Genomic DNA, 23,695 nt, shown 5'->3' with positions numbered 1-23,695 from the left:
TTTCATATTTGAAAATGATCCATTCCACTTAATTGTAAGCATTTTTATACTTGATAATTTGCTACTTTTAAAAAATCTTTAAAAAAAGATATTTGGAGAATACAAGAAGGTCGAAGAAAGCTTTACAATGCATGTGTGTAAATGCAGGAAGTATGGTAAATGAGGTTGGTGAGCTGTAGTCGCAAATAGCCACATGGAAATATGATGTTGTGGCGCTAATGGAGACCTGGCTCAAAAAAGGGAAGATTGCGGACTAAATATTCCTCGATATAAGGTTTTCAGAAAAAATAGGGAAGGAAAGAAAGAAGGTGGTGTGGCAGCAATTGATTAAGGAAAATAATGCAGTGCTGGAGAGCGAGGATGACCTGGAGGGGGTCAAGGACAGCATCTATTAATTTAGAGTTAATAAACAATAGAGGTGCCACTATATTGCTAGGTGTATTCTGTAGGCCACCATATAGTGGAAGGATATCGAGGAACAAATTTGCAGGGAAATTAGAGGTGTGTGAGAACTATAGCGTTGTAAGCCATAGACATAGTAAAAGGAGGCGTTACATAGAAAATAGGTGCAGGAATAGGCCATTCGGCCCTTCGAGCCTGCACCGCCATTCAATAAGATCATGGCTGATCATTCCCTCAGTACCCCTTTCCTGCTTTCTCTCCATAATCCCTTGATCCCCTTAGCCGTAAGGGCCATATCTAACTCCCTCTTGAATATATCCAATGAACTGGCATCAACAACTCTCTGCGGCAGGGAATTCCACAGGTTAACAACTCTGAGTGAAGATGTTTCTCCTCATCTCAGTCCTAAATCGCCTACCCCTTATCCTAAGACTATGTCCCCTGGTTCTGGACTTCCCCAACATCGGGAACGTTCTTCCCGCATCTAACCTGTCCAGTCCCGTCACAATCTTATATGTTTCTATGAGATCCCCTCTCATCCTTCTAAACTCCAGTGAATAAAGGCCCAGTTGGTCCAGTCTCTCCTCATATGACAGCCCAGCCATCCCTCTTATCAGTCTGGTGAACCTTCGCTGCACTCTCTCAATAGCAAGAACGTCCTTCCTCAGATTAGGAGACCAAAACTGAAAACACTATTCCAGGTGAGGCCTCACCAAGGCCCTGTACAACTGCAGTAAGACCTCCCTGCTCCTCTACTCAAATCTCCTAGCTATGAAGGACAACATACCATTTGCCGCCTTCACTGCCTGCTGTACCTGCATGTCCACTTTCAATGACTGATGAACCCATGACACCCAGGTCTTGTTGCACCTCCCCTTTTCCTAATCTGCCGCCATCCAGATAATGTTCTGCCTTTGTGTTTTTGCCCCCAAACTGGATAACCTCACATTTATCCATATTATACTGCATCTGCCATGCATTTGCCCACTCACCTAATCTGTCCAAGTCACCCTGCAGCCTCTTAACGTCCTCCTCACAGCTCACACCGCCACCCAGTTCAGAGTCAGCCGCAAACTTGGAGATATTACACTCAATTCCTTCATCCAAATCGTTAATGTATATTGTAAAGAGCTGAGGTCCCAGCATTGAGCCCTGCGGCACTCCACTAGTCACTGCCTGCCATTCTGAAAAAGACCCGTTTATCCCGACTCTCTGCTTCCTGTCTGCCAACCAGTTCTCTATCCACGTCAGTACATTACCCCCAATACCATGTACTTTGATTTTGCACACCAATCTCTTGTGCGGGACCTTGTCAAAAGCCTTTTGAAAGTCCAAATACACCACATCCACTGGTTCTCCCTTGTCCACTCTGCTAGTTACATCCTCAAAATTCCAGAAGATTTGTCAAGCATGATTTCCCTTTCATAAATCAATGCTGTCTTGGACCGATCCTGTCAATGCTTTCCAAATGCGCTGCTATTTCATCCCTAATAATTGATTCCAACATTTTCCCCACTACTGATGTCAGGCTAACCGGTCTATAATTACCCATTTTCTCTCTCCCTCCCTTTTTAAAAAGTGGTGTTACATTAGCTACCGTCCAGTCCATAGGAACTGATCCAAGTCGATAGATTGTTGGAAAATGATCACCAATGCATCCACTATTTCTAGGGCCACTTCTTTACGTACTCTGGGATGCAGACGATCAGGCCCCGGGGATTTATCGGCCTTCAATCCCATCAATTTCCTGCCTAATAAGGATATCCTTCAGTTCCCCCTTCTCACTATACCCACTGTCCCCTAGTACATTCGGAAGGTTATTTGTGTCTTCCTTCGTGAAGACAGAACCGAAGTATTTATTCAATTGGTCTACCATTTCTTTGTTCCCCATTATAAATTCACCTGAATCTGACTGCAAGGGATCTACGTTTGTCTTCACTAATCTTTTCTTTTCACATATCTATCAAAGCTTTTGCAGTCAGTTTTTATGTTCCCAGCAAGCTTCCTCTTGTACTCCTATTTTCCCCCTCTTAATTAAACCCTTAGTCCTCCTCTGTTGAATTCTAAATTTCTCCCAGTCCTCAGGTTTGCTGTTTTTTCTTGCCAATGTATATGCCTCTTCCTTGATTTTAACACGATCCTTAATTTTCTTTGTTAGCCACGGTTGAGCCACCTTCCCAGTTTTATTTTTACTCCAGACAGGGCTGTACAAATGCTGAAGTTCATCCATGTGATCTTTAAATGTTTGCCATTGCTGATCCACTGTCAACCCTTTAAGTGTCCTTTGCCAGTCTATTCTAGCCAATTCACGCCTCATACCGTCAAAGTTACCTTTTCTTAAGTTCAGGACCCTAGTTTCCGAGTTAACTCTGTCATTCTCCATCTTAATAAAGAATTCTACCATATTATGGTCACTTTACCCCAAAGTGCCTCGCACAACAAGATTGCTAATTAGTCCCTTCTCATTGCACACCACCCATTCTAGGATGGCCAGCTCTCCAGTTGGTTCCTCGACATATTGGTTGAGAAAACCATCCCTAATACACTCCAGGAAATCCTCCTCCACCGCATTGCTACCAGTTTGGTTAGCCCAATCAATATGTAGATTAACGTCGCCCATGATAACTGCTGTACCTTTATTGCACACATCCCATATTTCTTGTTCGATGCTGTCCCCAACCTCACTACTACTGTTTGGTGGTCTGTACACAACTCCCACTAGCGTTTTCTGCCCTTTGGTATTCCGCAGCTTCACCCATACCGATTCCACATCATCCAGGCTAATGTCCCTCCTTATTATTGCATTAATTTCCTCTTTAACCAGCAATGCCACACCGCCTCCTTTTCCTCTCTGCCTATCCTTCTTAAATGTTGAATACCCCTGGATGTTGAGTTCCCAGCCTTGGTCCCCCTGGAGCCATGTCTCCGTGATGCCAATTACATCTTGCCCGTTATCTGCTGTCTGCGCAGCACCTTATTCTGAATACTCCTCGCATTGACGCACAGAGCCTTCAGGCTTGTCTTTTTAGAAATCGTGTGTGACAAATTTATTAGAATTCTTTTGAGGATGTAACAAGCAGGGTAGATCAAGAAGAATCAGATGATGTAGTGTATTTGGATTTCCAAAAGCCATTCGATATGGTCTCATATAAAAGTTACTGCGTTGGGGATAATATATTCGCATGGATAGAGGATTAGTTAACTGACAGAAAATCGGGATAAAGAGGTCATTTTCACTTTGACAAACTGTAACTCGTGGGGTGCCACAGGGATCAGTGCTGGGGCCTCAACTATTTGCGGCAGGAGTCAATACGGTGCATCCGTGAGGCTGAGTTATGTGGACAGCACGTTTCAGGAGGTGGTCACTCCACAGCTTAAAAGTATGCAGGTAGAAGAGAAGTGGGTGAAAACCAAACAGAGGAAGAATGCTGGGCAGGCAGTGCAGGAGTCTCCCCATGAGTCCATCTCGTTTTCTAACCGATATTCTTTTCTGAGCACTAGTGAGAGTGATGGCTCTGGCTGCACTTCCAAGCGGTACCAAGTCCAAGGCACCATGGGTGGTTCAGCTGCACAGGGGGGAGGGACAAATAATAAAAGTGCTGTAGTGGTAGGGGATTCAATAGTTAGGGAAATAGAGAGCCCTTTCTGCGTCCGTAGACCCGACTCCAGGATGGTATGGTGCCTCCCTGGTACCAGGGTCAAGGATGTCAGAGCGAACGTAGGGCATTCTGGGGAGAGGATAACAGCTAGAGGTTGTGGTCCAGATGGACCAATGACATAGGTAGAAAGAGGAATGGGATCCTGCAGGCAGAATGCAGGGAGTTGGGAGAAAAATTAAAAGGGTAGGAACTCAAATGTAGTCATCTCTGGGTTAATACCGGTTCCATATGTTAATCCATACAAAAATAGGATAGACAGGATGAACGTGTGGCTGGAGAGTTGATGTTGGAGGAAGGGCTTTAAATTCGTGAGGCATTGGGGCCACTTCTGGGGGGAGATGGGACCTGTACAAACTGAATGGGTTACACCTCAACAGCGCTGGGACCAATATCCTCGTGGGGAGTTTTGCTAGAGCTGTTGGAGAGAGTTTAAACTAGCTTGGCAGGGGGATGGGAACCTGAGAAGAAATTCAATAGGGAAGGAAGTAAAGCTGAAATTAGAAAGCAAGAATGTAGAAAGTGAATCTGTAAGACAGAGGAAACCAGGGTTAGTAAGTAGTAATCATGGAGGTCTCCCTGTGCTAAATGATATCTACTTCAATGCAAAGAGTACAGTGAATAAGGCAGATGAGCCGAGAGCACAGGTAGACACTTGGGAGTATGACATTATAGCCGTTACAGAGACATGGCTGAACGAGGGGCTGGTTTGGCAGCTCACTATTTCTGGTTACAGGATTTTTAGACAGGACAGAGAGGGGGGTAAAAAAGGGGGTGGGTTGCAGTATTGATTAAAGAAACTATTGCAGCTGTGAGGAGAGATGATATGTTAGAGGGATCGAACTGAAAAATAAAGGAGGGACAATCACACTGCTGGGTGTGTATTATAGACCCCCAAACAATGGGAGGGAGATAGAAGATGGAAGCAAATTTCTGTGAAGTCCAAAAACCATAGGGCAGTAATAGGGAATTTCAACTATCCTAATATTGATTGGGACAAATATAGTGTGAAGGGTATCGAGCGTGCGGATTTCTTAAAATGCATTCAAGAGAACTGTTTGTCAGTATGTAACAAGCCCAACATGGGAGGGGGCAGTTCTGGATTTAGCTTTTGGGAATGAAGCTGGGCAGGTGGAAGGGGTATCAGTGGGAGAGCACATGGGTGCGAGTGACCATAATTCAGTCAGATTCAAGGTAGTTATGGATAAGGACAAGGATACACCAGAGATAAAAGTCCCAAATTGGGGAAAAGCCAACTTTGCCAAGTTGAGAAGTGATTTGGCCACAGTGGACTGGCAACAGCTACTTGTAGGTAAATCAGTGTTGGAACAGTGGGAGGCATTCAAGGAGGAGATCTGGAGGGCTCAGTCTAAATATGTGCCCTTAAAGAAAAAGGGTGGGAATAACCATTCTAGAGCCCCCGAGGGCAGGGTAAAGAAAAAAAGGGAAGCTTATGTCATATACCGATGGCTAAATACTGTAGAATCTCTGGAGGAATATAGAAAGCTCAGAGGTAAAATTGAAAAGAATATTAGGAATGCTAAAAGATAGCATAAAAAAGTCTTGGCAAGTAAAATCAAGGAAAACCCAAAGATGTTCTACAAATATATTAGGAGTAAGAGAATAACTAGAGAAAGGGTAGGGCCTATTGGAGACCATGAGGGTAATCTCTTTGTGGAAGATGTTGGTATGGTTCTTAATGAATACTTTGTGTGTTTTCACAAAGGAAAGGGACAATGCAGACACTGCTATCAAGGAGGAGTGTGAAATTCTAATGAAATAAACATAGTGAGAGAGGAGGTATTAAAGGGTTTAGCAGCTTTGAAAGTCGATAAGTCCCCAGGCCCGGATGAAATGCATCCCAGGCTGTTGAGCGAAGCAAAAGAGGAAATAGCAGAGGCCTTAACCATCATTTGCCAGTTCTCTTTGGATTTAGGCATGATGCCGGAGGACTGGAGGACTGCTAATGTGGTACCTTGTTTAAGAAGGGAGAAAAGGATAGGCTGAGTAATTACAGGCCTGTCGGAAAATTATTGGAAAAAATCCTGACGTACATCTACATTTAGACAGGCAAGGATTAATCAGGGACAGCCAGCACAGATTTGTTCAGGGAAGATAGTGTTTGACGAACCTGATTGAATTTTTCGAGGAGGTAACCGGGAGGGTCGATGAGGGTAATGCGTATGATGTAGTATATGTGGACTTTAGCAAAGCTTTTGATAAGGTCCCACATGGCAGACTGGTCACGAAGATAAAAGTCCATGGGATCCAAGGCAAAGTGGCAAGTTGGATCCAAAATTGGCTTCGAGGTAAGAAGCAAAGGGTAATGGTTGATATTTTTGTGACTGGAAGGAAGTTTCCAGTGGGGTTCCTCAGTGCTCAGTACTGAGTCCCTTATTTTTTGTAGTATACATCAATGATCCAGATTTGCATATAGGGGTCATGATTAAGAAGTTTGCAGATGACACTAAAATTGGCTGTGTGGATGATGATTAAGAGGAAAGTCATGGACTGCAGGAGGATATCAATCTACTGATCAGGTGGCAGAACAGTGACAAATGGAATTTAATTCGGAGAAGTGTGAGGTAATACATTTGAGGAGGGCTAATAAGGAAAGGGTATACACATTAAACGGTTGGCCACTTAATAGTGTAGATGAACAAAGGGACCTTGGAGTGCTTGTCCACAGATCCCTGAAAGTAGTAGGCCAGGTGGATAAGGTGGTTAAGAAGGCATACGGAATGCTTGTCTTTCTTGGCCGAGGCATAGAATACAAGAGCAGGGAGGTTATGCTTAAATTGTATAATACTCTGGTTAGGTCATAGCTGGAATACTGCGTGCAGTTCTGGTCGCCGTATTATAGGAAGGACGTGATTGAACTGGAGAGGGTGCAGAGGAGATTTATGAGAATGCTGCCTGGAATGGAGAATCTGAGCTCTGAGGACAGATTGGATAAGGCTGGGTTTGTTCTCCTTGGAACAGAGGAGGCTGAGAGGAGACTTAATTGAGTTGTATAACATTTTGAGGGGCCTGGATATAGTGGATAGCAAGGGCCTATTTCCCTTGGTGGAGGGGTCAGTTATGAGGAGCATCGTTTTAAGGTGGTTGGTGGAAGGTATAAAGGTAATTTGAGGAGAAGCTTCTTCACGCAGACGGTTGTGGGAGTCTGGAACTCACTGCCTGGAAGTGTGGTAGAGGCAAAAACCCTCACCACATTTAAAAGGTGCTTGGATGGGCACTTGAAGTGCTGTAACGTGCAGGGTTATGGACCGAGAGCTGGTAAGTGGGATTAGACTGGATATCCTCTTGTTGGCTGGCTCCACTACAATGGTAAGTATTTCAGGGAGTTGAATATGGCCAGAGTGATCTCCCGGACTAGTTTCGATCGCCTGGATGGGTTGGCGAAGCATATTCCCAGATTTTATTTCTCCAATTGGCTTAGTTTTTTATCTTTTTTTGCCTCTCCCAGGAGTTTGCATGGCTCCAGTTGGGCTGGAGTTTAAATGTTGCGTTGCATGGGGCAGACTGGTTGGGCTGGATGCTCTTTACCTTTCCTTCATTGTTCATAGGTTTATATGTAACCTTCAGGGCTGCTGACCGAGGGCCGTGTGGCTCTTTGTCGACTGGCCCGGACACGATGGGCCGAAATGGCCTCCTGTGCTGTAGATTTCTAAGTTCTCCGACAGTGTATCATCTACCTGCGACATTCCCTTCCTCATGTGCCCCAACCGTGTATCAGCAGCTACCTGCAATACGCCCTCCCTCATGTGCCCGGACAATGTTCCCATTTCTCGTGAGAGTGTTACTTCTGACAGTCCTGATACCTCATCACCCACCTCACTGATGATGTCCAGGAGTGATCACGTAAGGTCAAGACTCTCCACACTCATTGCCATCATCTGAACCATATCTGTTCGATCCTGCACCTCAAGAGAGCACTGTCGAGCTCTCCTTCCCCTTCCCCTCTTCATCTTGGGCATGGCTCGCTGCATTCCACTGGGACCCACTACCTCTGACGCTGGGGCCCTGGGTGTGGCTCGCTGCATCCCACTGGAATGCAGCATCAGACGGTGGGGCCCTGGGTGTGCCATGCTGCACCCCACTGGAACCTGCAGTCTCTGACTGTGCAAAACCATGGAAAATCCCAACACTCGTACCACTCAGGAAAGCAGCTGGCACCTCAATGGGCAGCACCAGCACCTCCTCCAAAGTGAGTACAATAGTGGGGGCTTCATCCTCCCCCTCTCCCTCATCCCTATGCTCTTGGTCTGGATGGTGGGATTGGGAGATGTTCTCTTCAGGCTCATCCACGTCTGAATCATCATCTGCATCGGCTTCAGCCTTGTCAGGTTGGGTCTTAAGTTCTGCAAAATATAACAGAACAGACAAATGGTTAGCAGCAGAGGAGGGGCAGGATGGCATGAGTAGGCTCACACAGCACAGCAGTAGGCTCATTTGAAGGACCACGATGAATGATAGCACATTGCATCAACCAAAGCATAGCTGATAGAGACAATCCCCATGAACTGAAGCATGGCTAGTTCGTGCAGTACTTGACTTTTAGCAAAGCCAGAATGTGGAATTTGCAGGACTTAGCCTCTCCCTCGAGAATGGGCCCAGCTTGTGCAGTGGTGGTTGCTTTTCTCCAGGCAGGACCCATCAAAGCAGCAACCCTGTCTTCCAAATGTGTCAGTGGGTGCAAATTTGCCGGGCCTCCTCCTGTTCGAGTTCTTTTTCTTTTGTTGTGCGCCTCCTTCCTCTGCAAAGATGAAAATATAACTTTTTAGAGAGGGTGTCTTTCTGCTGGGTGGGACATACAGATGGTCACATTTACAATTGCAATTCCAGTGAATAAATGAAAATATTACTTACACTAACTACTTGACCAAGGTCCTGCCACTACTTTTTGCACTGGCCTCCAGACCTCTGGATGGTCACCATTGCACAGTAATCTTCTGCAAGTTGGTTCCAGCGTTTCTTCATTTCTTGTGGTGAAACTTTTGTGTGACCTCTGCTGGCATCCAGCTCGTGCCATCTGGTCTCGATTACAGTAACTAGTGTCTCCACTTCGTCCTGAGAGAAATTCTTAGTCCTTGAGCCACTTTGCATATTGCAGCTCTGATTTTTCCACTGAGAATTGAAGTTCTCATGCACAAACTGGCTCTTTAAAAATGGCTGAATGCAGATTGGGAGGTGTACTGGGCATGCGCGTCCATAGCAGTGACATTAAAAAGTCATTTTTTTTCATGCGCAGAAAGGGGGGGGCAATTTTTTGCCGCAGACATGAGGCTCCACCCCCTGAAGCTAAAGGACAGGCTGCGCAGCGCCAATTTCAAAAATTGGAACGGGGAAACTTGCAAGTTATTTTTTTGGAATAGTCGGAACCAAAAAAAAATGGGCAAAACTCTTGAAATACACCAAAAAAACGGCAGTGGGGAAAATTGAGCCCATGATTTACAATTGAATTACTGATTCATAATTACCAATTTAATGTATAAGGTTTTGGATTGAAATAGATGCCATATGTCAAGGCTTTTATCAGAGGATTCACCACAGTTTTAGTGAATTTGAAGTATTTCAAAAATTCGGATTTGGACATTACATAAGAAATTAAGAAATAGGAACAGGAGTCGGCCATATGGCCCCTTGAGCCTGCTCCGCTATTCAATAAGATCATGGCTGATCTGATCATGGACTCAGCTCCACTTGCCCACCTGTTCCCCATAACCCCTTATCCCCTTATTGTGCAAGAAACTTTCTATTTCTGTCTTAAATTTATTCAATGTCCCAGCTTACACAGCTCTGAGGCAGCAAATTCCACAGATTTACAACCCTCAGAAGAACATCCTCCTCATCTCTGTTTTAAACAGGCGGCCCTTTATCCTAAGATCATGCCCTCTAGTTCTCGTCTCCCCCATCAGTGGAAACATCCTCTCTGCATCCACTTTGGCAAGCCCCCTCATAATATACGCTTCGTTAAGACCGCATCTCATCCTTCTGAATTCCAGTGAGCAGAGGCTCAACCTACTCAACCTTTCCTCATGTTAACTCCCTCATCCCCGGAATCAACCTAGTGAACCTTCTCTGAACTGCCTCCAAAGCAAGTTTATCCTTTCGTAAATATGAAAACCAAAACTGCACGCAGTATTCCAGGTGCGACCTCACCAATACCTTGTATAGCTGTAGCAAGACTCCCCTGCTTTGAAACTCCATCCCCTTTGCAATAAAGGCCAAGATATCATTGGCCTTCCTGATCACTTGCTGTACCTGCATACTATCCTTTTGCGTTTCATGCACAAGTTCCCCCAGGTCCTGCTGTACTGCAGCACTTTGCAATCTTTCTCCATTTAAATAATAACTTGTTCTTAATTTTTTCTGCCAAAGTGCATGACCTCACACTTTCCAACATTATACTCCATCTGCCAAATTTTTGCCCACTCACTTAGCCTGTCGATATCCTTCTGCAGATGTTTTGTGTCCTCCTCACACATTGCTTTTCCTCCCATCTTTGTATCGTCAGCAAACTTGGCTACGTTACACTCAGTCCCTTCTTCCAAGTTGTTAATATAGATTGTAAATAACTGGGGTCCCAGCACTGATCCCTGCGGCACCCCACTAGTTACTAGTTGCCAACCAGAGAATGAACCATTATCCCGATTCTCTGTTTTCTGTAAGTTAGCCAATCTTCTATCCATGCTAATATATTACCCCCAACCCCGTGAACTTTTATCTTGTGCAGTAACCTTTTATGTGGCATCTTGTCACATGCCTTCTGGAAGTCCAAATACACCACATCCATTCTTCAAGCACATGACCAAAAATGTTAACATTTATTTGTAGATACTGGAGTTAATCAGATATAAACTTGAGACCCGAACTATATATTGTAAATGTATTTATAGTCCTCTGTATTTTATGATGTTCTGGGACCCACTGTCAAAAGCTCTAGGGACAAGTATTTCTTTCATCTATCACAGCAATGTGCTTCAGTGTCAGCTCTAGAAAAGCAGCTTCTATTGCATTGATGTGACGTTATTCCAGCTTCTGCTGCAGTGAATTTGCTTAGCAGCAGCTTTTGTAGTTTGGGTCTGTCGCCACAAGGAAATAGGTGGAAATGCCCAAACTCATTTCACATAGGACCCCTGCTGCCAACAAATGTAAGAGTTTTCATCCTATTCGTTCTGGCTGGATTTGAATTCAGGTTCCAAAGTTGAAAGATTAGAAGATTAGTATCTTTCTTCCCTACGAGGTTATCCATTCTCGATCAGTTTTAATGTTTGTTTAGCAGGTCTGTCGTGGTGGTGTTCACAGTGCTTCCTATCTCTCTAACCTCCTCCGGCCCCACAACCCTCCAAGATACCTGTGCTCCTCCAATTCTGGCCTCTTGCTTATCCCCGATGGTAATTGCTCTCCCATTGGTGGCTGTGCCTTCAACTGCTAGGCCCTAATCCCTGGAATTCCCTCCCTAAACCTCTCCACCTCTTTCTCTTGCTCCTTGCTCTTTGAAACCTACCACTTTGACCAACCTGTCCTAATATTTCCTTATGTGGCTTGGCATCGAATTTTGTTTGATAATGCTCCTGTGAAGCGCCTTGGGATGTTTTGCTACGTTAAATCGCGATATAAATGTAAGTTGTTAGTTGGAGCATAAGCTGTTTTACAGCAATAGAGCTGTAATGCCATGTAACGTACAATGTTATTGGGGCTACTGATTTACCACAACTAAGACAAATTCTATTTTAATTACATAGTAATTTGGAATTTGTGGGTGTTCAATTTCAATGAAAAATATTAATAAGTGGCCTTGATTATTCATATTCATAAATGACTGGCCATCATTTTTTTAGCTTATATTAAAAATCTTGGGTAGGGTGTACTTCCTGCCCAGAAACTATAATTTCTTGTCATAATTTTATATTGTGGAATGCTGTGTAATTTTTAATTGGAATTTCATTGTTAAAATGCCAGCACTTCACTATAACTATTCCCTATAATGCTACCCTGCAGCGCACTAATTGGAATTCCAATGTTAAATGACAATACTTAGCTGTGCAGGTTGAACCTCCCTTATCCAGAACTCCCTTATCTGGAACCACCCTTGTCCAGAACCATTCCCGGCCACGGGTGGCACATGCGCAGAACTCTGACATGAACAAATTGAAGTCCTTCCTCGCTGCTGACTCCCGCAATCGTTGGTCTGACCCCGTGATTTCCCCCCCCCCCCCCCGCCCCCCAGGATCTCTCTGCCGCACTCTCAGCCCCAAACCAACCAGCCCCGATATCCCCTTGCTCAGTACCTGTACCATCCAATTTAACGTGACCACCCTCGTCCGGAAAAACCCCTTATCCAGAGCAGATCAGGTCCCGAGGGTTCCGGGTAAGGGAGGTTCAACCTATAATTGTTATCTGTTATACCATTTAGATGGCACAGTATAATTTTCCCTCAAAACACTCAATATTTTCTGGAAAAAAACATGTCTCTAATTTTTCCTCAGCAATTGACATTTCTGATGACCATAATAGGTTTGAGCAAAATTTAAAAAAATGATCGTGGCATATTTCACAGCAACTTGTCTTTTGTGGCTTTTAATGCCTTCATTAATGCTGCTCTTTGAAGGTTTCTGCCAAAAGTCTGTCCTTGGATTTAACTATTTCACCAGTTGTGACTGTTAGCTGAATGCAGATGGTGCAGTCTGAGTGTGTACACCCATTTATCCAGGATACATAAGTAACATTTGGTCAGCTGAACTGTTGCTATGATTGTCTTCGGCTTCTACAGTTTGTGCTCAGTTGCTTTTCACAATTATTTGCAGAAAGATAGAGATCAAATGTCAAAAGCTGCGTCCAGAAAAAAAAAATCTTGTGTTGAACAGGTAGCTGGTGTGTGTACACGTGTGTGCATGCATGTCTGTGCGTGAGCGGGCGACATTTAAATCATCATAGACTGTACTGATTATACGCCTACTGTAGCTTTTGTTTGATCTACAAAACTTGAGAAAGCATATCAAGCTGAGACACACATACATGGAGAGAACATTGTTCCTCAAATTGGATAATTTTTTTCAAAAACAAAAGTACTAAATTTTAAAGCAAACTTAACTGAGCCTCTAGTTATCTGTATCAACTTGGTTTTGTCAATGGTTCTAAAATGTAAACATTCTAACTGTCAACACCTATGAAATGTAGATAGATACTGTCTTTCCTCATCCTACTTTGAATTTGCTTTTCAGACAACAACCAAATGTCACCTATTTTGTAGATGACAATTGGAATGTTTTATATTATCTTAACAGCTGAGATAGAAAGAGATACAAATACATAGGTTGTGACCAGGAACCAATCACAAAGGAACAAATTGAGTGTTTACAAATGTTCCTTCGAAAGTCTCAAAGCAATGCTGTCGGACACTAGATCTCGCCCCATTCAGTACTGTTAGGGGTATACCAACACCTCTCTCACTTCTGACAAACAGCAGAAATTGACCAGTGAGTCATATCTTTCATTCCATTCCCAGTGTTGCCAAATCTCTGGTTCGCCTTCCATAGTTCTACCAAAACCCAAGTACCTTCTCCATAGTGATTCCAGATCAAAGGTGTCCCCTCCACCCTGCCATACTACTATACTCCAGCAGTTTCACTGCAGTGCTGTCAAACTTTAGCACCGTTAGCCAATGCTACCAACGCCCAAGTATAGATAAACCCATTGTTAATCTCTATTATTGCTACAGAGCTGGACCCTGCATTTCTGTAGGGTTCTCCTGCCATAGCTTAGATGGAAGTTGTGAAAATCCAGGATAAATTGTGTACACAACTGTTTTTAACCATTTCCACCATTTCTCTGGGGAGTTCCATCGATCTTCGTGCTGGAGAACTCACACGGAAATTTCAGATATCGCTATCTACCTGCAACTGGCACATCGTGCATACCATCTTGCTATGCTTGGCTTTATAATGGTATGGCATAAGCATTAAATGTGCACACATACCATTTATTTGTAGGTTTTGCCAAGTAATGGGCAGAGTTGTGTAAATCAATCCTCCAAAACAGCACTAAAAATATAAAAAGTATATTTTAATAAAAATGGAATTTGACTCATTTAAATTCTTTAAGTCAGTGGCTCTGTGTTAAATGACCTACGTGCCATTACTGCCGCTTTATATTATAGATGAAAAATGGTGAATGGCCTCAGAATTACAAAGATACTGCACTTGTGGAGGGTTACTGTAAACACATTACCTTACATGACTAATTGAGAGCAATGGGGCAGTACCTAATGTTATGCGAGCGCCTCAAACTGCACCATGAGTAATCTCCTGACATTCATCAGAAATTGTGCGATTGCCACCTCCTAGGAACAGGCAATATTCTTAAAGCTACCTGTGAGGTCTAAATTTGATAGCTAGCAATTCTGAGGAAAAAACAAATACACATGTTCGTACGTTGTAGAATGGAGTCACAAGAAGAGAGGTACTTGATTGCTCAAATAACATGGACTTGCAAGGAAACATGAGCCAACACGGAAGATTGAGTGGAAGCATCGTAAACCAAGAAATTTGAGTACAAACAGAAACAGATGCCCAACGGCTTTTGTGCTGAAGTTGATCAACAATCAGGCGAGGCGAAGCAGTGAAGAAAATGGAGCTGACGGTAAAGGGCATTACTTGGAGCTGCATCGCCAGCATTTAAGCAATCCCTGAGAGAGGGAGGCACCACAACATAAACAAGCTTGCAATCAGTTCCAGATCTGATGATTTCGATATTCCTTTCTTTCCCCTTCCTCCCTCCCCCCACCCCCTGCCCCCACCCACCACATTACAAGTTACTCCAAACGAAATGAAAACCACCTGCTGCAGGCTGTATCTGAAAAAGGTTAGCAGAAAGATGGCAATTGGAATGTCTCATCTCCTGATGCATCTGCTATTTAACGTGCAGAAGTAACAAGCGGAATGAAAGTTCTATCTAACAAGTATCTCCAAAAATATGGCGCAAATCTATAGAGCCTAATTGCCAAGCAATGCATCTTTAGTTTCTCTCCTATCTCCCTTCATGCCCTCTCGGAGTTAATCTTGTCTGAGACCCATCTCCTGCTCTCTCGACCCTATTCTGGCTGAACTGCAGACCACCCAACTTCCTTTCTTGGCCTCCATGCTAGCTGATATTGATAATTGTTCCCTCTCCTCTGTTACTGTTCCCCACCCCTTTTAAATCTGAGATCATCACCCCCATCCTCAAAAATACCACCCGTGACCTCTGCCCTTCCAAACAACTGCCTCCATCTCCAAACATCCTTTCCTCGCAAGCCCTTAAACATGTCTCCTCCCAAATCTGTGCCCATCATTCCTGCAACTCCATATTTTAATCTTTCTACAGCACTGAAATGGCACTTATCAAAGTCACGTTACATCCGATGTGACTGATGCACTATTCCTCCTCATCCTGTTTACAGCCTTTGACACTTGACCACACCATCTTTCTCCAACGTCTCTTTTCCATTGTCCAGGTAAGTGGGACAGCCCTTGCCTGGTTCCACTCTTGCCTATCCAGTCATAGCCAGAAAATCTCCTGCTATGGCTTTTCTTTCCGCTCCTGCCTTGTTCCAGCTGGAGTCCCCCAAGGATCTATCCTTAGCCCCCTCCTATTTCTCATCTACATTCTGTCATCCGAAAACACGTCCGGTTCCGCATGTACACTGACAACACCTAGCTCTACCTCACCACCACCTCTCTCGACCCCTCCACTGCCTCTGATCCGTCACGCTGCTCGTCAGACATGCAGTCCTGGATGAGCTAAAATTGCCTTCAGTTAAACATATGGAAGACCAAAGCCGTTGTCTTCGGCTCCTGCCACAATTTCTGTTGCTGAGCCACTAATTCCAATACCCTCCCTGGCCACTCTGAGGCTGAACCAGACTGCTCGCAATCTCGGCGTCTTAATTGACCCTGAGCTGAGCTGCCGACCCCGTATTCTCCCCATCACCAAGACCGCCTACTTCCACCTCCGTATATCTGCTCCTGCCTCAGCACAAATGCTGGTGAAACCCAGCTTTTATTACCTCTTCTAGACTCAACTATTCCAATGCTTTCCTGGCCAACCTCCCATCTTACACACTCCATAAACTTAAACTCATTCAAAACTTTGCTGCGTGTATCCTAACTCACACTAAGTTCCTTCACCCTTCACCACTGACCACACTGAGCTACATTGGCTCCCGGTCCAGTAGCCTCTCCCTATCTCCGTAATCACCTACAGCCATGCAACCCACCAAGATCTCTACTTTTGGCCAACTCTGGGCTCTTGCACATCACCTATTTCCTTCACACCATCAGTAGCGGGCATGCCTTCAGCTGCCTAGTTCCTACTTCCTGGAATTCTCTCCCAAAAACATTCCTCCTCTCCACCTCTCTCCTCCTTTTAAGAAGCTCCATGAAACCTACCTCTTTGACCAAGCTTTTTGTCACCTGTCCTAATATCTCCTTTGGCTCGGTGTCAGCTGATAACGCTCTTGTGAAGCGCCTTCGGATATTTTACTACGTTAATGGCACTATATAAATACAAACTGTTGCTGAAAGCTAGAGGTATGTATTTCCCTTGCAGTGATCATAAAAGGAAGGTTTGAAACCTGCCTAACTGCACTAAAAATACAGCAACTGCAGAAACACCATCCACAGCAATTCTTCCACCTTACTGGGGTGATGGGATTTGCCAGTTACCCCTGCAATTCAAAACTTGGCCTTGGCCACAACCCCCTTCCTCAGATTTCAGTTTCTCTTCCTTCCAATCTTTGTTTCTGTATATCTTTCCCCCTCTCTCTCTCTCTCTCTCTCTCTCTCTCTCTCTCTCTCTCTCGACCCCTATTTATCTCTCTCGCTCACGCAATTTTCTCTCTCTCCCTCTCACCCCTTTCGCGCACGCTCATGCTTTTTTTGCTCTTTCTCTTGCCTCTTGCCTGCGCCCTCGCCCCTTTCACACTCTCCCCTCGTTCTCGCCCTCGGCCCCTTTCTCTCGCAATTTTTCTCTCTTGCCGCTTTCTTTTTCTCTTGCCCCTTTTCTCTCTCTCGCCCCTTCTCGTTCTCTCTCTCGCCCCTTCTCGTTCTCTCGCTCGCCCCTTCTCGTTCTCTCGCTCGCCCCTTCTCGTTCTCTCGCTCGCCCCTTCTCGTTCTCTCGCTCGCCCCTTCTCGTTCTCTCGCTCGCCCCTTCTCGTTCTCTCGCTCGCCCCTTCTCGTTCTCTCGCTCGCCCCTTCTCGTTCTCTCGCTCGCCCCTTCTCGTTCTCTCGCTCGCCCCTTCTCGTTCTCTCGCTCGCCCCTTCTCGTTCTCTCGCTCGCCCCTTCTCGTTCTCTCGCTCGCCCCTTCTCGTTCTCTCGCTCGCCCCTTCTCGTTCTCTCGCTCGCCCCTTCTCGTTCTCTCGCTCGCCCCTTCTCGTTCTCTCGCTCGCCCCTTCTCGTTCTCTCGCTCGCCCCTTCTCGTTCTCTCGCTCGCCCCTTCTCGTTCTCTCGCTCGCCCCCTTCTCGTTCTCTCTCTCGCCCCCTTCTCTTTCTCTCTCTCGCCCCCTTCTCTTTCTCTCTCTCTCGCCCCCTTCTCTTTCTCTCTCTCTCGCCCCCTTCTCTTTCTCTCTCTCTCGCCCCCTTCTCTTTCTCTCTCTCTCGCCCCCTTCTCTTTCTCTCTCTCGCCCCCTTCTCTTTCTCTCTCTCTCGCCCCCTTCTCTTTCTCTCTCTCTCGCCCCCTTCTCTTTCTCTCTCTCTCGCCCCCTTCTCTTTCTCTCTCTCTCGCCCCCTTCTCTTTCTCTCTCTCTCGCCCCCTTCTCTTTCTCTCTCTCTCGCCCCCTTCTCTTTCTCTCTCTCTCGCCCCCTTCTCTTTCTCTCTCTCTCGCCCCCTTCTCTTTCTCTCTCTCTCGCCCCCTTCTCTTTCTCTCTCTCTCGCCCCCTTCTCTTTCTCTCTCTCTCGCCCCCTTCTCTTTCTCTCTCTCTCGCCCCCTTCTCTCTTTCCCCCCCCCCCCCCCCCCCCCAACAACGATATAGGTTTAAAAAAAAACGGGATGAGATCCTACAAGCTGGATTTAGGGAGCTAGGAGTTAAATTAAAAAGTAGGACCTCAAAGGTAGTAATCTCAGGATTGTTACCAGTGCCACGTGCTAGTAAGAGTAGGAATCGCAGGATAGCTCCGATGAATACATGGCTTGAGTGGTGCAGAAGGGAGGGATTCAAATTTCTGGGACATTGGAACCGTTTTGGGGGAGGTGGGACCAGTACAAACTGTACTGTCTGCACCTGGGCAGGACCGGAACGAATGTCCTCGGGGGAGTGTTTGCTAGTGCTGTTGGGGAGGGGTTAAACTAATATGGCAGGGGGATGGGAACCTACGCAGGGAGACAGAGGGAAGTAAAATAGGGGCAGAAGCAAAAGATGGAAAGAAGAAGTGGAGGGCAGAGAAACCCAAGGCAAAAATCAAAGGGCCACATTGCAGCAAAATTCAAAAAGGGCAAAGTGTGTTAAAAAGACATGCCTGAAGGCACTGTGCCTCAATGTGCGGAGTATTCGTAATTAGATGGATGAATTAATTGCACAGGCAGCAATTAATAAATATGATATAATTGGCATCACGGAGACATGGCTCCAGGGTGACCAAGGCTGGGAACTCCACATCCAGGGTTATTCAACATTCAGGAAGGATAGACAGAAAGGAAAAGGAGGTGAGGTAGCGTTGCTGGTTAAAGAGGAAATTAATGCAATAGTAAGGAAGGACATTAGTTTGGATGATGTGGAATCGGTCTGGGTAGAGCTGCGGAATACCAAAGGGCAGAAAACGCTAGTGGGAGTTGTGTACAGACCACCAAACAGTAGTAGTGAGGTTGGGGACAGCATCAAACAAGAAATTAGGGATGCGTGCAATAAAGATACAGCAGTTATCATGGGCGACTTTAATCTACATATTGATTGGGCTAACCAAACTGGTAGCAACATGGTGGAGGAGGATTTCCTGGAGTGTATTAGGGATGGTTTTCTAGACCAATATGTCGAGGAACCAACTAGAGGGCTGGCCATCCTCGACTGGGTGATGTGTAATGAGAAAGGACTAATTAGCAATCTTGTTGTGCGAGGCCCCTTGGGGAAGAGTGACCATAATATGGTTGAATTCTTTATTAAGATGGAGAGTGACACAGTTAATTCAGAGGCTTGGGTCTTGAACTTAAGGAAGGGTAACTTTGATGGTATGAGACGTGAAGTGGCTAGAATAGAATGGCAAATTAAACTTAAAGGGTTGACGGTGGATAGGCAATGGCAAACATTTAAAGATCACATGGATGAAGTTTAACAATTGTACATCCCCGTTTGGAGTAAAATTAAATGGGGAAGGTGGCTCAACCGTGGCTAACAAGGGAAATTAAGGATAATGTTAAATCCAACGAAGGGGCATATAAATTGTCCAGAAAAAGCAGCAAACCTGAGGACTGGGAGAAATTTAGAATTCAGTCAAGGAGGACAAAGGGTTTAATTAGGAGGGGGGAAATAGAGTATGAGAGGAAGCTTGCCGGGAACATAAAAACTGACTGCAAAAGCTTTCATGGGTATGTGAAGAGAAAAAGATTAGTGAAGACAAATGTAGGTCCCTTGCAGTCAGATTTAGATGAATTTATAATGGAGAACAAAGTAATGGCAGACCAGTTGAACAAATACTTGGGTTCTGTCTTCACGAATGAAGACACAAAACCTTCTGGAAATACTAGGGGACTGAGGGTCTAGTGAGAAGGAGGAACTGAAGGAAATCCTTATTGGGCGGAAAATTGTGTTAGGGAAATTGATGGGATTGATGGCCGATAAATCCCCGCGGCCTGATAGTCTGCATCCCAGAGTACTTAGGGAAGTGGCCCTAGAAATAGTGGATGCATTGGTGATCATTTTCCAACAGTATATCGACTCTAGATCAGTTCCTATGGACTGGAGGGTTGCTAATGTAACACCACTTCTTAAGAAAAGAGGGAGAGAAAGTGGGTAATTATAGACCGGTTAGCCTGACATCAGTAGTGGGGAAAATGTTGGAATCAATTATTAAAGATGAAATAATAGCATATTTGGAAAGCAGTGATAGGATTGGTCCAAGTCAGCATGGATTTATGAAGGGGAAATCATGCTTGACAAATCTTCTGGAATTTTTTGAGGATGTAACTAGTAGAGTGGAGAAGGGAGAACCAGTGGATGTGGTGTATTTGGACTTTCAAAAGGCTTTTGACAAGGTTCCACACGAGATTGGTGTGCAAAATTAAAGCAGATGGTATTGGGGGTAATGTACTGACGTGGATAGAGAACTGGTTGGCAGACGGGAAGCAGAGAGTCGGGATAAACAGGTCCTTCTCAGAATGGCAGGCAGTGACGAGTGGTGTGCCGCAGGGCTCAGTGCTGGGACCCCAGTTATTAACAATATAAATTAATGATTTGGATGAAGGAATTGAGTGTAATATCTCCAAGTTTGCTGACGACAGTAAACTGGGTGACGGTGTGAGCTGTGAGGGGTCGCTAAGAGGCTGCAGGGTGACTTGGACAGGTTAGGTGAAAGGACAAATGCATGGCAGATGCAGTATAATGTGGATAAATGTGAGGTTATCCACTTTGGGGACAAAAACACAAAGGCAGAATATTATCTGAATCGCGGCAGATTCGGAAAAGGGGAGGTGCAATGAGACCTGGGTGCCATGATACATCAGTCGTTGAAAGTTGGCATGCAGGTACAGTGGTGAAGAAGGCAAATGGTATGTTGGCCTTCATAGCTAGGGGATTTGAGTATAGGAGCAGGGAGGTCTTACTGCAGTTGTACAGTGCCTTGGTGAGGCCTCACCTGGAATATTGTGTTCAGTTTTGGTCTCGTAATCTGAGGAAGGACATTCTTGCTATTGAGGAAGTGCAGCGAAGGTTCACCAGACTGATTCCTGGGATGGTTGGACTGACATATGAGGAGTGACTGGATCGACTGGGCCTTTATTCACAGCAGTTTAGAAGGATATGAGGGGATCTCATAGAAATATATAAAATTCTGACTGAACTGGACAGGTTCGATGCAGGAAGAATGTTCCCGATGTTGGGGAAGTCCAGAACCAGAGGACACAGTCTAAGGATAAGGGGTAAGCCATTTAGGACTGAGATGAGGAGAAACTTCTTCACTCAGATAGTTGTTAACCTGTGGAATTCCCTACCGCAGAGAGTTGTTGATGAGGAGAAATGAGGAGAAATGTCTTTTGAGAGTTGTAAATCTATGGCATTGTCCCAGAGAGCTGTGGAGGCTGGGTCTTTGAATATAGTTAAGGCGAAGATGGACAGATTTTTGAGAGATAAGCGGGTAAAGGGTTATGGGGAGCGGGCAGGGAAGTTGAATGGCAGAGCAGGCTCGAGGGGCCAAATGGCCTATTCCTTCTCCTGTTTCTTATGTTCTTATGTTCCGTCTCTCGCCCTCTTCTTGCTCTCTCTTGCCCCTTCTCCTCTCTCTCGTCCCCTCTCTTTCTCTCTCTCCCCCCCTCTCTCTCGCGCGCGCTCTCTCTCTCGCGCTCTCTCTTGACAGCCCGTCCTCCCTCCTTCTCTCTCTAATCCGCGGCCCCTGCCCGTCCTCCCTCTCTCTCCCGCTCGACCCCCTTCTCTCTCCCGCTCAATCCCCTTGTCTCTCCCGCTAGACGCTCTCTCGACACCCCGCTCGCTTGCCCGCCCGCGCTCGAGGTCCCTTCCCGCTCGCCCGCCCGCTCTCGAGGCCCCTTGCTCTCGCCCCCTCCTCCCTCTCCACTTTCTCTCTGGCTTGATACATGATATCACAAGTGACTATTCTTCCAAGCATGGTTCAATATGAGAACTTATTTTATGCAGCGTGTTTTTATGATCTGGAATGCACTGCCTGAAGGAGTGGTGGAAGCATATTCAGTAATTACTTTCAAAAGGGAATTGGATTTTTCTTGAAGAGAAATGTTTGCAAGACTGTGGGGAAAGAGCAGGGAAGTGGGACTATTTGGATCGCTCTTTCAAGGAGCTGGCACAGGCAATTGGGCCGAATGTACTGTATCATTCTTTGATTCTAATAGTTCAATTAACTCTTGGGGGATCTTTGTTGAGCACAGGGTATTTATTTTCCCCGTTTTCAAGTTAATTATTTAAAAATAGCATGGTGCTACATTTCCCATCTTCAAAGTATCACCCACTTTTTCAATTTTGTTGATAAAGGAGTTGTTTAAACTTGAAGCATCAAATCATTAAAATTGAGGTGATTTTTTTTTTGTGCGCAATATTGAACAGAAAAGTGTATTTATTAAGGAGTGCTACGTGCTCTAAACAACCAATGATTATAATCAGAACTTTATCTATGTTATCCATCGTGGTTAGTTGTGATAGAACTGAAATTCTAATCACCATTGGGGACCATATGTGTCAAATGATCAATTTACTAAGGTTTATTGTTACAATATAATATCTGGCAGAGTCTGATGTTTATTCAGATGGATTTTTAAAAACAGTGTAGAATAATGTTGTCATTACTCAAGTTAATTTATTACTGTTTATTCTTCTATTAATTTTAAAATGCATAGCCCAGTTTTAATCACCAAAAAAGGGATTCATCAATGGAAGATCTAATATTCAGGTGATTAGTTCCGTTGCATTATGACTAATGACTGACTTTTCTCCTACCTCAAGGGAAAAACAGAAAGCCGAAGCCAAGGACAGGAAAGTTTTAGAGATTCTCCAAGTTAAAGATGACAAAATACAAGAACTTGAGCAGGTTAGAGCAATTAAGTGGATGTTTCTTGTCTTAAGTACTGCAAATGACCACTGGTTACATATCTGGACTTCAAAGGAACTTACTGATATTCCATTAATGAGTATCTAACATTTTTGTTTTGGGGTATATGGAGTTGATTTTCTTGAGTATTTCAATTTGAAATGCCTAAGCCTTTGAGCTGTCTGCCTTGATACCTGCAGGATGAGCTGCTGCTTGAAGTTGCATCCACATAGCATCTGTGCCAGCTTCTCGCGGCCTCGAAACATGTGCACTGTGCAGCCGAATTTGCAAGGTCTACCGCTCTCTTTAATCATCACTGCAGCACTTTGCTCCCTCTTGTCCCTTCTAATTTCTCTTGAAAGTTTTGTACCCAAGAATATGTATTTACAAATCCTGAATAAACTGCAGCCACATTTCAGTTACTGATAATTTTGTCATGATTTTCTGTTTTAGTCAATGATTCTAGTTCTCTCATTTGTTTTCTATATTCTGTGCACGAATATCCATGTATTTTAATTTGGATTCCCTTGGTTTTCCTGCCAATGCCTCCCCCACCCCCCCCCCCTTCCATTTCCTGATTTTTTACTTTTTATGCCCTGCGTAACCTTTCAGCCCTTAAAATCCTCATGCTTACTTTCCCTACCAAGCTGCCAACTTCATTCTTTTACTTTCCCTTCCCCCCCCACCATATTAGTTTAAACCCTCGAACAGCACAAGTTAACTTCTGCGTGAGGATGTTGGACCCAGTTCTGCATGGTTGTAGGCTTTCCATTGGTACAGCTCACTCTTGCCCTAGAACTGATCTCAACGGCCCAGAATTCTCCCCTTCTCTTCTGCACATATCTCTAGCCACTTGTTGCATTCTCTAATCTAGATGTTTCCATGTTGGCCA

The 23,695-nt window shown here is 44.9% G+C and overlaps 1 protein-coding gene across 5 annotated transcripts in view; it reads left to right on the top strand.

Moving 5' to 3' along the window:
• cntln (centlein, centrosomal protein) overlaps positions 1-23,695 on the top strand; it is a 559,253-nt gene that overhangs the window by 56,705 nt on the left and 478,853 nt on the right. For all 5 annotated transcript variants that reach the window (XM_070886555.1, XM_070886564.1, XM_070886537.1 and 2 more), the window contains exon 4: positions 22,719-22,803. In XM_070886555.1, coding sequence (XP_070742656.1) covers positions 22,719-22,803 — 85 coding nt within the window. The remainder of the gene's footprint in view (positions 1-22,718; positions 22,804-23,695) is intronic.

The sequence above is a fragment of the Pristiophorus japonicus genome, chromosome 1, assembly GCF_044704955.1.
Source record: "Pristiophorus japonicus isolate sPriJap1 chromosome 1, sPriJap1.hap1, whole genome shotgun sequence".
Lineage (NCBI taxonomy): Eukaryota > Metazoa > Chordata > Chondrichthyes > Pristiophoridae > Pristiophorus > Pristiophorus japonicus.
This window is presented reverse-complemented; position numbering and strand designations above follow the sequence as displayed.